The sequence below is a fragment of the Spinacia oleracea genome, chromosome 4 (genome assembly GCF_020520425.1).
Source record: "Spinacia oleracea cultivar Varoflay chromosome 4, BTI_SOV_V1, whole genome shotgun sequence".
Taxonomy (NCBI): domain Eukaryota; kingdom Viridiplantae; phylum Streptophyta; class Magnoliopsida; order Caryophyllales; family Amaranthaceae; genus Spinacia; species Spinacia oleracea.
In genome coordinates, this window is record NC_079490.1 from 129157830 (window position 1) to 129169918 (window position 12089).

Genomic DNA, 12089 nt, shown 5'->3' on the forward strand with positions numbered 1-12089 from the left:
CTGTTATGGACAATAACATGTTTCTGACAAGATGGGGTTACAATCTTAATAAAGGATGGAAGTACGTTCGAGTTTGCTCAAGGTTGGAGATATCATTACTGTCGTCGCTTCTCGATCAAAACATGATGGAACTCTCTGCTTAAGCTTAACCATTAAATTGCATTCAGCAACTAGTAATTTGGTTTTGCTTTTTTAAACAACTAGTATACTCTTTTAGCTTAGTTAGGAATTATTCCATTGTGATGAACGTAGCTTCTAAATAACAACATCCATCATATTCAAGAATGAATCCTTAGTTTTACAAATTCTTTTTACTCAGCAAACATTTATCGCCGACTAAGAAAGGAGAAGAAACCTGATAACAAAACCACAAGCCTTACCTGAGGAAGAAGAAAATGTATCATATACGTAGTACTTGGTATTACATACAATATTACTAGTTTACTACCTCGAGATGCAAGGATGGCAGAGAATATCACTAATACTAAACCAATAATGTGAATACGTCCCGATCAAAAACAAAAGCGTTGACATTTTACAATAAACTACTCGTAGAAACTACTTGTACATTATCTTCCTATATTTAGCTGAAATGTACAAACAAAATAAAGTATCATGATCTAACAAAGAGTCTAAAAGAAGAAACGGGTTTTTTCTCCATCTCATTGTGCACCCATCTAAAGGAAATCCGTCAACACGAGTCCTATGAGAAAGCTCCATTGCAGTACCTACAAAATCCAAGTTCAAACCTCAACAATTTAACTTAATAACAAGGTATCACTTCAAATACCACTAATGTAACATCAAAAGAGCAAATATGGATGTCAAACATGAAAATTGGGAAAATATATTTCCATAATACTTGGATCTGCTGTTAGTCAAAAGTTAAGGAAGCCCTCCAACTGTCCAACACAGCAATAACCTATCACCAAAGCCGATATGCCATAAAACCAGGCCTGAGTCTAAATGGACCAAAGCTTAAACAGGGGAGAACAATATATACTTTGTATATGAAGCAGAAACTCCTAGATATGCAGAAAAAAGATTGGAATGGATGCAGAAAAAATTTAAGCAGAAATTGATAGAAATGGATGCAGAAGAAATTAAAGCAGAAATTGATAGAAATGGATGATGAACTACTGAGAAGACTACGTGAGACAGCCAGAACAGAGCAGATCAGCTAAGGGCAAAGGGTACTTAGTGATCAACACCCAATATTCTTTCCACCCTTTGGTAACACTCCTCAGCTACACTTTTTAATAAAAAATGTTCAAATCACTCCTCATCTACCCTATGTTAGTTACTAAAACTCCTCAGTTCACCTCAACTACCTCGCGTCAAGTATCCGCGGTGCATCCTCGACACTCCTCCATGGCTATGGACATACATATACACACGTATGACATCAGAGGCTGAATCCGAGTAACATAGAATCCAGTTACTATAATAAACTAAAAATGCTGATAACTATTAGAACTAGAGGTGGCCAAACAAGACATACAAATTATGCTAGCCTAGTTTTTAACGCAAACATCAGACTATCAGAGCCTAAAATCAAAATTGTGGAACTTGAATTATCACATCAAATGATCTCAATAAATATTTAATTCACATAGTCAGCTGGCATAAAGCTCAAAACCTGCTTGTAAAAATGTTAAGCCAGGAAACCAAGTATACAAAAATAGCAAAATACTACCTGTTGCTAAACTTCTCGATGGCATCTGATGCATAAAGAAGTGTTTCGTTGGCTTTCTCCAAAACCACATAGAGCTCTTTTCCTCTCAATACCCGAGCGACAACCCACGCATTATTTTTTGCCCTGATGCACAACTCCAGGTCTTTACCATGGTTTCCATCATCCCCTTTAGTTCTACTCTTTTCTAGGTCAATCTCTTCCCTCAGCTTGCACATTGCAATCAAAGATTCCTGGAAACATCAAATAGAATTAAACTAAATAATACAAGCACATGCATCATTAACTGATGCTGTGAATTCTACAATCTTCACTCATAATAACCAGCAGGATTCAAGCTTCTTGGGACATAACACCACTAGATTCAGATTCTTTTTTTAAGGATAAATTCAAGGAAAGTAAAAGTTACAGCAAAAAAAGTATTGAATTGAGTGATTGTTGTACAGCATCTAGTTATCTACGTGACAGAATCCTACCTTAGATAAGGTTGCAGCTTTCGCTGCAGGAGAAGCCCTGGAGACACTTCTATCACCATCCACCAATAGATACCGGTACCCACTGACATGGTACGCATTCTCACCACCCCAACCTTTTGAAAGTTTTTCTTCAACTTTTAAGATCTTTAATGATGCCTATCAGATTTGAAATATCAAGAATACACATTCAGAACAAACTTGATGTTGACATATCAAGCATAAGAATGAACTTAAAAATAAAAATAAATAAGAAGCTAAAAGTCAACAGCACATCTGGATATAAAATATTTAGAAAAACACCTAAAGCTAAACAGGGCCAGGAGGCATAGGTAAATTTAGAGATCTGCATATCTGAGTGGAAAGTTGCATCAATGAACAGACAAAGACACATGCAGTCATTAAATTATTACAAGCACAGAAAAGACCTAGAATAACCAACAATTAATCAGCAAGCTACGATAACACAGATAAAACCATTGATCAAAGTGCATCGTTTATGCATAATTGTTGGCAACTGGCACAGAAGATATCCACATATGCACCTAAAACCAAGGAGAAATAAATACTTACATTTTCCAATAGCTGCTGCTTTAGTACAGGAATCTCTCTGTCTGCATTATTAATAAAGGTGACAGGAATGAGAAGGATAATGGTAACATTTTTGTGCTGATGTGCACAAAGATACATTCTCTCTTTTGTCTGCTGAAGCCAAACAGTGGGGAGTGAAGCATGCATATCTGATCCCCATCGATTAGTTACAAGAAAACCATCCTTCCCTTTTGACCATTTGTCCTGCTGCAAAGGCCTTGCAATAAGATATCTATTGTCTCCACTAGGAGAGGTATCGCGTGATCCTTGAACCCGTTCAGAAGAAGAGGAAGAAGTTGGAAGGACGGATCCTGTTGTAAGATGAGCTGAACTGTTTCCTTTCCGTAAATAGGACCATGAGCTTACACTGGTAGATAAAGCACGAGGAGACATCCTCATAACAGCATACGTGTATAAGTTGACAGTGTCGTCCTGGAAATATCATGCTGGAACTTATTTTTCTATGTATATTAAGCATACCATTCCATGCCCCATGAATTTGTGCTGAAAGTGAAAGCAAATCTAAATAAACTGGAGTCAGAAAATACCGGACAGAGAGAAGTTGAGACCAACAGATCATGAAACAAGACAAGGGAGTGACACCCTGCACTTCCAGCACACGATTCAAGCACCCGCACTAATGACTGCACAATTGCCCAGTTTATGTTTAAGGTAAGAGTATGTATAAAAGAATACTACCCATAAAAGCAAAACACAAATTTTGTACGGTAAACAATAATTCTATTTTATTTCACATCATTCAATTTTATTTCACATCATTGGCAGATACTCACACATGAGGTGGTAAAACCAAATAAGTCAACACTTACTCGAGCATCAGATACAATAACCAATACCCACAACAAACAAACCAACCATGAGATAGATAAACCCTTCATTTCAATGCCTGTTTGCAAATAAGAAAATTATGCATAAGTGGTACTAAACAAATGTAAAGAAGATGACAATCATAACACAGAAAGAGTATCTAGTTCCCAATTTGAACATCTATCAAGTGAGTAAAGGAGATTACTACCCAAAAATAAATAAGAAAAAAGACATAAATTGTCTTTACCTCCTTACCATCTTATATCTCCTTGAAAAGGAACAAAAAAAATAAAACACAAGTAATTGGAGCCCAGCAAGTTAGCATTGTAATATTCCAAACAAAATGCCTGGGTTTGATGAACTTGCTCCACTTATTCTTTGTAAAATAATGCGCAGATCAAGAATTCTACAACCTAGGGGCCAAATGTAGACAGCGGCTTTTGTACTTGCAGGCTGCAGATCCACACATTTGACCCCACTCCCCCTCCTCTCCTTTCATAGGCTGCACAAAGCTCCAATACTTTAATTAGTTTGCAAATTATGAGCCATCACCTGGTAGCTAGCATCCCAGTACCAACATTCCCATTGGTACAATTGGAAATGAATTAATGACAAGGCTCGGAGATCGATACTAAAACATACTCTCTTAATAAAAGTTAAAATGCCATTTCCTTTATCACAAGCCACCTGCCATAATTCTATTGGTAGTTTGCCACGCAGGAAGAAGGGACAAGTTACATTTACCAGCCACTTATACTGAAGTCTGCAACAAAGAAACACAGTTTGGTTGTTTTATGACTAAGATAGCCTAAAAGGTGTAATATAATAGGAAGGGGTAGTGTAGGTATTCTACAATTAGCTTGTTAAGGGTAGCTTGAAGAGAAAAATAGTTGGTTAGTTTGAGGATAAAGAGAATCAGAAATGCTATAAATAACAGAGATTAGGGAAAGAAGAGGGCATCCCGAATATTGAGTTGTCATTTTAGCCTTGTTCCGAAGACTGAACTAGATTTTCAAAAACCCAATACCAAGCCATAGTTTTCAATGACTATTACGGAATTCAAGAGTTGGACCAACTACTCAAGGAGTCAAGGGTGATTTGTTTTTTTAGAACAAAACTTGAGCAAAGCCTTGGTTCTTCTACTTAAGGTTTTGCATATCAGGGTCTTGGAAAAATGGAACTCTTCATCCAACCATAATAAAAGCTTCAAAGACAGGCTACCATCCCAATCATTGTTTATCCAGGTTCCAAACATCGCCAAAAAGAACCTCTTTCCCTTAACCAGAAACTAGACCTTGTGAAACTCAAGAAAAGTCTGGTGGATGTCCCAAACCTCATATCCCTTAAAGTCAGAGTTCCAGAACAGTTAAAGAGATTTCGAGTGCTTCACCAAAGTAACAAATGCCACTGAGCATATATTTGCATGCCCAAACTCCTTCACAAGGCAACCTCATCCAAGGATACAATTCCATGCATATGTACTGCATGACATATTAATGTCTCAGTTGACCAGAACCACCCAATACAAACACCCCCTAGGCTGTTGCACCCTATGTCCCACAGGTAGGTGCAGCAGGAAAATGCTCGAAGAATGAGTTGGCACAGCACCATACTATCTGACAGCAGCAATGCTTCTAACAAGGGGCTCAACAAGAGTGAGGCATGGGGGGAAATTTATGCAGAAGTACCCCTGGCCTTCAAAGTGGCTACTCGCATACAGATACAATATGCAAATATTTGACTAGCTCTGCATTGAGAATAAGTTAAAGACAGGTCACTGTGATGTTTGATTTAGTCCATTGTAATCCACATACCTTGTATTTGACTAGCCGGACGTTTTCTTGGTGCACTTGAACTGTAGTCTGTATTCTGTAGACATAAACTTAAGAATAATAGACTGCATCATAGCATTTGAGTGGATAATTTGGATACTTCTTGTACTATGTGAAAGTTAACTATTCTGAGCCTGGCAGATAGTAATTCTCTAGGGAGGCATAGGCACCCATAACCCCCCCCCCCCCCCCTTGAATCACTTCTTTCGAGATGTTTTCAAGTGTTTGAGCCTTTTCACACACCTTCACTCTCCTTCGAAAAGTCGAATGACTTCAATAAAGAATCGACAATGGGATTTATCATAAGCGTCGGCAAAACATTAAGGGGTAGAAGTGGCCATCCAGCTGACAGAATTCTGCTCTTTAGGAATCCGTTTCTAATTCACCCTACTTTGCCAGTTGAAATATTGCATACAGTGACTACATGCTTATCCACTGTTACAAGAATATCTTATTCACCATTAAGTTTAAAAATTAAAAAAAGCATTTGATTTTACTTGGGGTGTTTCTTCCTGTAAGCAACCATGGTCTACAGACTCATCAATGTTTTTAAGCACATTTACATCATGAGATTCATCACAAGAGAGAGTTGCTGCAACTCTAACAAAGATACTACTTCTCCACCCATCAATTTGATGAAGTGGATTTTGATCTAGACCAATAATATGAATCTTGATCTTGACCCAAAAGATAAAAGGCAACCTAAAAACAACTTGGATCAAGACTCCTGAAAACTCGAATTGAATCTTAAATCCCCTCAGTCACTCATGAAAAACATATTTAGTCAATAACCCTAACCACTATCAGAATAAGATAAAAGGTTTGTCACCAACAGGCTAAATCCTCCTCTCTGGCAGCTGAGGGTCTATTGTCCTACCCTAGATCGCTCCTCAGAGACCCTAGAATGATGAAGATGCTATTTGACCATTCCCTTTTAGGAAAACCTTTACTCATAGAAAAGCTAATCAGGACCACACTGGCAAAACAAATCAGAAGCACGAAGAAAAACCAAATGTGAACCCCAGGAAAGATAGGTTTGGGGTGGTCCGGCTCACACCCCTAATCCCCTATTCATGACAGGGGAGGATCCACGAAGAAGAAACATTCAAACAACAACTGGTTGTCAGCAGGGAGTATTTTCTGATTTTAGCCAATGCAAATGCATGTTTCACAGTAGATCAGAATGCATGTTTCAGGGTAGATCAAAATGCATGGGGAAATATCCCAGTGTGACCTATGCTCCACGGAAACTTAGGAGTAGTATTTTTCATCATTTGGAAAAAGCAAAGCCTAAAAGTATGCATAATCGTTGGTGCATATAGGAACTTTGGGCAGAAGAAGCACGTCATATTTTCAGGTAACCCTCAACGGTGTAGAAAACATCTGGACCATTATCTGTCACATTACTCACATATCAATATCATTACCTCATTGCCTCAAAGAGGCTCCCGCAAGAAGCGGGGTAGGGGGGTCGGACGTACGCAACCTTACCCCTGCAATTGCAGAGAGGTTGTTTCCAATTGTCACATTACTCACATAACAAATAAATAAATAAATAAATAAATAAATAAGAGAAACATCCAGAGGAACATCCAGAGGAACCTAACAAGCAGAAGACATCTCCACCTTCTGTTTGAAAAGCTGAAAAATCTTTACTTCATAGTTCATTCTAAAGAAATCATCAGTGTTCAGAGAGAGACATTGCAAACCCAAGATATACACTTTGATCATTATTTGATGATAATAAAAACTAAGAAAGACCCCAAAAGACTAAACATATCCATGCCTGAAGTCTGAAGACACATCAAACATGGTATACAGGAGTCCAGGACTTCAATGCATTATAAAAGTTAAGCCTTTTCAGCGGAGAGGGACAACTTCAACGAACCCTACTATTGTTACTACTCGCCAATATTTTCTTAGGAAAGAGAGAATGGGAGGACTGATGAGAGACCCCAAAGGAAGAAGAGGGGGGTGGGGGACTCTATCGATGATAAGGGTGTAGGAGTTCTGCATGACAGACAGGCATCTGAAATGGAGTGTCTTTTGAGCGTCAGTTCAGATTAGAATGGCATGAGTTCTTAAGACTTCAAAAGACCTTTAGTGAAAACTGCACACAAGACCACCTTCTACAAACCCAAAACAACTATTCCAAACTGGGTCCGGAGCTGCAATCCAAGTCTCACTCCTACATCAGCTGCATTGGTCCAGGGAAAATACCAGCAAAGTCACTGTTGGCTTTACTCTACCCACATTTTCCATTCTGACCTGCATCTTAGGCAAGCTCAAAGTTCCAAATCTCTCATTTTAAACAACTAACCTCCTCTTTCAATGGATGCTAACCCCCACTATTTTTTGGGTAACATGGAGGATAAAAATAGGCATAACAAGAGGGGGTCAATTGGAGCCCTAAGGAGATTATGTTATGAAAAATTGAGGGAAAGATTCCATTGCAGAAGTTCTCTCTTCTTTGCACATCCTATTACTTTAGCCATCTATCCTTAACAAGTACAGACATACAGTAACAAAAGGTTGAAGAAGGCATGTAAGCACTTTATGACCAAGGTGGCCCACAGAAATCATAATAGCAGCGTTTCTAGGAGTGAAGATTGAACTAGATTTAAGGGTTTTGTTCTGGACCATTCATCTGACCCTATGGTTGTGATTTGTTCCTCTTGCCAAGTTTGACAATGTATCCTCTGGTCCTCCCCCCACCCCCTGCACAGAGGAACATCTATTACTATATACTAAAAGAGACACCAGGAATGACACGTGTCAATTCCCGGTGTAAAATTTTCCCGCCTAAAACATTTTCCTAAAATATATATTTTATTTTATTTTATTTTATTCTCTACCCTTTTATAAACTATCTATGTATGAAAAAAATATCAGTTTATAATTTATGTCAATAATAGATACCACGTAATAATAATTTTGGTAAATACTTTTTTTTATAATATTTTATTCAAATCGGTACATTAATAATGGAAATTATATTCACTCGATATGTCGGTCAAAGTAGCATATACATGCATATTAGATGAATAAATATAAATGAGTATGTTTAATTTTTTTTATTTATAATTATACAGTAGTTTGGAGATATTTAGTTAAATATTTTGTAAAAATTTATCATAATCCGTGCGTGCACGGGATCTAATCTAGTATCAAACTACAAAACGGTAAAATATAACAGTTTCACATGGCCTTAGATGACAACTACACAAAATAAGATGAGCTACATTAAAAAATACATCACCTATAGATGAAAAATATATCAATCTACATTTCCTCTTTCAAGATTGGTGAGCTATATTTCTACTGTGGGGCAATTATATCAATCTAGAACACATCAGTTGAGGCAACAACTAAAATAGAGTTCAGAAACTCTTCAACTATAGATGTAAAAAAGATGCACACAGATAGGTGACATAGGTCTATGGTCCATGGTCAAGTTAAAATACATAAAATATTTCACAAGAAAAGCAAATTATCCTCTGAAAAATCATGCATTATATCAATCTAGAACACATCAGTTGAGGCAACAACTAAAATAGAGTTCAGAAACTCTTCAACTATAGATGTAAAAAAGATGCACACAGATAGGTGACATAGGTCTATGGTCCATGGTCAAGTTAAAATACATAAAATATTTCACAAGAAAAGCAAATTGTCCTCTGAAAAATCATGCAAACATAAATTAAATCTCCCATTACATACCTGAATTTCAATTGCGGCGTCACGTCCAACAGTCAACATCTGCACAGTTCCTCTTTCTTGTAAAGAATCGCGGAAGGACGGTAATTGGAGTTTCTTTCCAGCTAATAGATCTGCCTCAAAGAGAAAATTTTTATGTGAGGCACGAAGGAAGCAACTTCAGCACTATGCCACAGTGGCAGAAATCCAATGAAGAATGACACAGGAACTTCAGCATTACCCCAGCAGCAGAAATCCAAAGGATACCGTTTTTGACATGCTGACAATTAGTAACTTACAATAAATTCTTAAAACTTAAAATCAATGGAAAAACATATAATTTACAAAAGAATTAGGCCTTACCAAATAGATAATCGGTGATAAAGGAGAATAAATGTGAACGAACAAGTGCTCCACTAGATTCCTTGTCAAGCATCGCTCTTATAGATCCATTGAACATTACAAACAGAGAATGTACTTCTTTAAGCATACCCCTTAGGGCCTCAATTCGCCATATCCCATCTAACTCCCTATTCTTTTCCACTACCTGGAACAGGCAAAACCATGGAAGAATAAATTTAGTGAATTTTTAAACACTTAGCATCCAACGCTGTTTGGTTACTATAACTTCCATTATGTTGGTCTCGTCTTTGGGATAGACTGCATTGTCCTTTCTCCCAAAGGCTCCTATATATGATGGTTAAATCAAGATTTTATAATATGCCAGTGCAAAATGGCAGCAATGTCTACTTTTCTCATATATGTAGCTTAGTTTATCATCCTACTTCTACAATCTATGACTCTATCCATATGGAATAGTAATCATGTACACTAACTTGAAATGTCTGAAAATAATTGTCACAATTCTTATATTAGAAAGAAATTATTCTTACGTTTCTGAACATAGCACCTAGTAGTAGAGAGATGGAAAGAAAACACCTAATATAAAGGGTATTCTAGTAAAATAATGAGGATCCTTAATTGTTGAGAGATGGGATAATGTGACTTTTAATTTCAGACAGAGGGAGTATTATCCTCTGTACCTCTCCCCCTCCCCCTCTCTCTCTCTCCACCTTTTCTCCTTCCCCGTCATATTCACAGCTCCTTCCCCCTTCTCTCTCTGTGTGAGCATTCACACCTGTCTTCATCAGAAAATACCACAACCTGACAAAACCTACCAGCTCTAACTCTGTTTATTATGTGTTGCATTCAAATCTTTAAGTAGTTAATCATTATCATCCGTGTACTACACTAAATTTTAAACAAACCAATAAACCAAGCCTTAGCCTGGCATGAGGTTCTGGATACGTAAGCCCAGACCACAATGATAAAGTCCCATACTTACATCACAAAACCCAGGATCCATGCAAGTCAATTGAAAGGGATATTACATACAAGTAAAAGAACAACATACATACCATCACCATCCAAATGTCAGGCTCCACCTCATAGAAAACATGAGAATGCCTCTCAGCCTCAATGACTTCACAAGCAACATCTGGAGAGAAAATTCTACAATAAAAGTAGAAAATTCTTGAGAAGAAAACTCTAAGCATTTGGCAAAATCATACCAAAAATAAAATTCATTTCATCAAGTTAGGGTTAACAAATATTCGACTATCCTTAGACAATCCCACAAGGTAACCAAACAGAACTGCAGTATAACTTATTGCAGCAAGCAATGAGCCTAAACCCCATTTCCATTTCACCCCATAAGTAAAATGTTATGAAACCTTTAAAAAGTTTAACAGTCAGCTTAAGTACCTCAGCATTCAGCAACAACTTGTAAACAAGAATCAAATTTGGCTATACAGATTCACTAACCCACCCTTACCCCAACAAACTATGATCCAAAGGTACAAACTGGTATAGTGGAACTCTTTTAGACTAATTTAACAGAACTAGCTAGCGAATAGCATTCCTGTACATTTCGGACGTTACAACTAGAGAAATAAAGGAAAATTCCAAGTGAAGTAACTAACCTTGTGAAAGTGATTAAACCTTCACTAAGCCCAATAACCGATAGCTGTTCAGTCAAGGGAACTTCAGAAGGATAGAAAAACAGAATCTTTTCCACCTCGTCCCCTTCTCGTTGACCCCTTCTCAGATCAAACACACACAATTTTACTGCGTCAGCTGAGATCGTCGCGGTCGAGTACAGCCCCATTTATCGAAATCGCTCTTTCCCCCAAAATTCATACAAATTTCAGCAAATTAGCCTATGAATCAGCTAGGGTTTCAGCGAAATTGAATCTACACCAATAGGCAACAGCAATAAAGGGGGTGATACTGATCAAGATCAATGAACAGTTAATATCAATGCGAATTTCAATTGGAAAAACATGCTTTTCGAAATTAAATAACAAAAATTAAGGTATCGTGACATATAATCGCAATTAATGGATAATTTGGAAATAAAACAGGTGATTTTGAGGTTCAATCATACCAGGGGGAGAGAGAGAGCGCGCGGAAATTTTGAGAAGACGACTGCTGACGTAAGAAACCGGTACTATGACGGAGATTTCTTAGTGCTCTTCCCGATGATGAATAGAACGTTGTGTCGTTGTGAAATTGGTGTTCGCAATCTCATCCGAACTGTCCACTATTCATTAGAAGTTTCAAATCGGAAAAATAAAAACTAAGAGCATCAATTATAAGGGTCACTCTTATTTACCCACTCTTAATCTCTCTCTTCATCCACCTCATCACCCTCTCTTAATAAGAGTTACCTATCAAAAAATCCAAGAAATAACTATCTCTTAGTTACTCCCTCTTAAACCCCTTTTACATGTATTTATTTTTATTTTTTGTAACAAAAATATCAAAAATTTGTATAATATTCCCACAATCATCCACCTCACCCCGCTCTTATTTCTAAGAGTTACCTCTTATTTAGAGGATGTCTTAATCAACCTCTAAATAAGAGGTAGCTAAGAGTTAGCTCTTTTTTATTAAGAGCTAACTCTTAAAATTTCT

The 12089-nt window shown here is 37.3% G+C and overlaps 1 protein-coding gene across 6 annotated transcripts; it reads right to left on the minus strand.

The window, feature by feature from the left end:
• Positions 1–376: 376 nt before the first annotated feature.
• Positions 377–11733, minus strand: LOC110799458 (vacuolar fusion protein CCZ1 homolog B). Of its 6 annotated transcripts, none has more exons than XM_022004728.2 (11): positions 11560–11733; positions 11096–11294; positions 10532–10625; positions 9477–9660; positions 9355–9393; positions 9138–9247; positions 3306–3401; positions 2740–3189; positions 2170–2325; positions 1697–1926; positions 377–728 (listed from the first exon to the last, which is right to left on the minus strand). In XM_022004728.2, exons 2-11 carry the CDS (start codon positions 11278–11280, stop codon positions 704–706), a joined length of 1569 nt encoding a protein of 522 aa, XP_021860420.2. In that variant the 5' UTR covers positions 11281–11294; positions 11560–11733; the 3' UTR covers positions 377–703. The 6 variants fall into 6 exon arrangements, with proteins under 6 accessions (XP_021860420.2, XP_021860421.2, XP_021860419.2 ...); XM_022004729.2 differs by having other exon boundaries at positions 11096–11332; XM_022004727.2 differs by having other exon boundaries at positions 11096–11366.
• Positions 11734–12089: the final 356 nt, after the last annotated feature.

What these genes read in the sequence shown, in the direction of transcription:
- LOC110799458 (XM_022004728.2), bottom strand. Translation starts at nt 11,280, where the DNA reads ATGGGGCTGTACTCGACCGCGACGATCTCAGCTGACGCAGTAAAATTG. An exon ending in ACGCCGCAATTGAAATTCAG is followed by an intron (nt 3,402 to 9,137) that starts GTATGTAATGGG and finishes GCAATTGTGCAG; the next exon opens with TCATTAGTGCGGGTGCTTGA. An exon ending in ATCGAGAAGTTTAGCAACAG is followed by an intron (nt 729 to 1,696) that starts GTAGTATTTTGC and finishes TGGATTTTGTAG; the next exon opens with GTACTGCAATGGAGCTTTCT.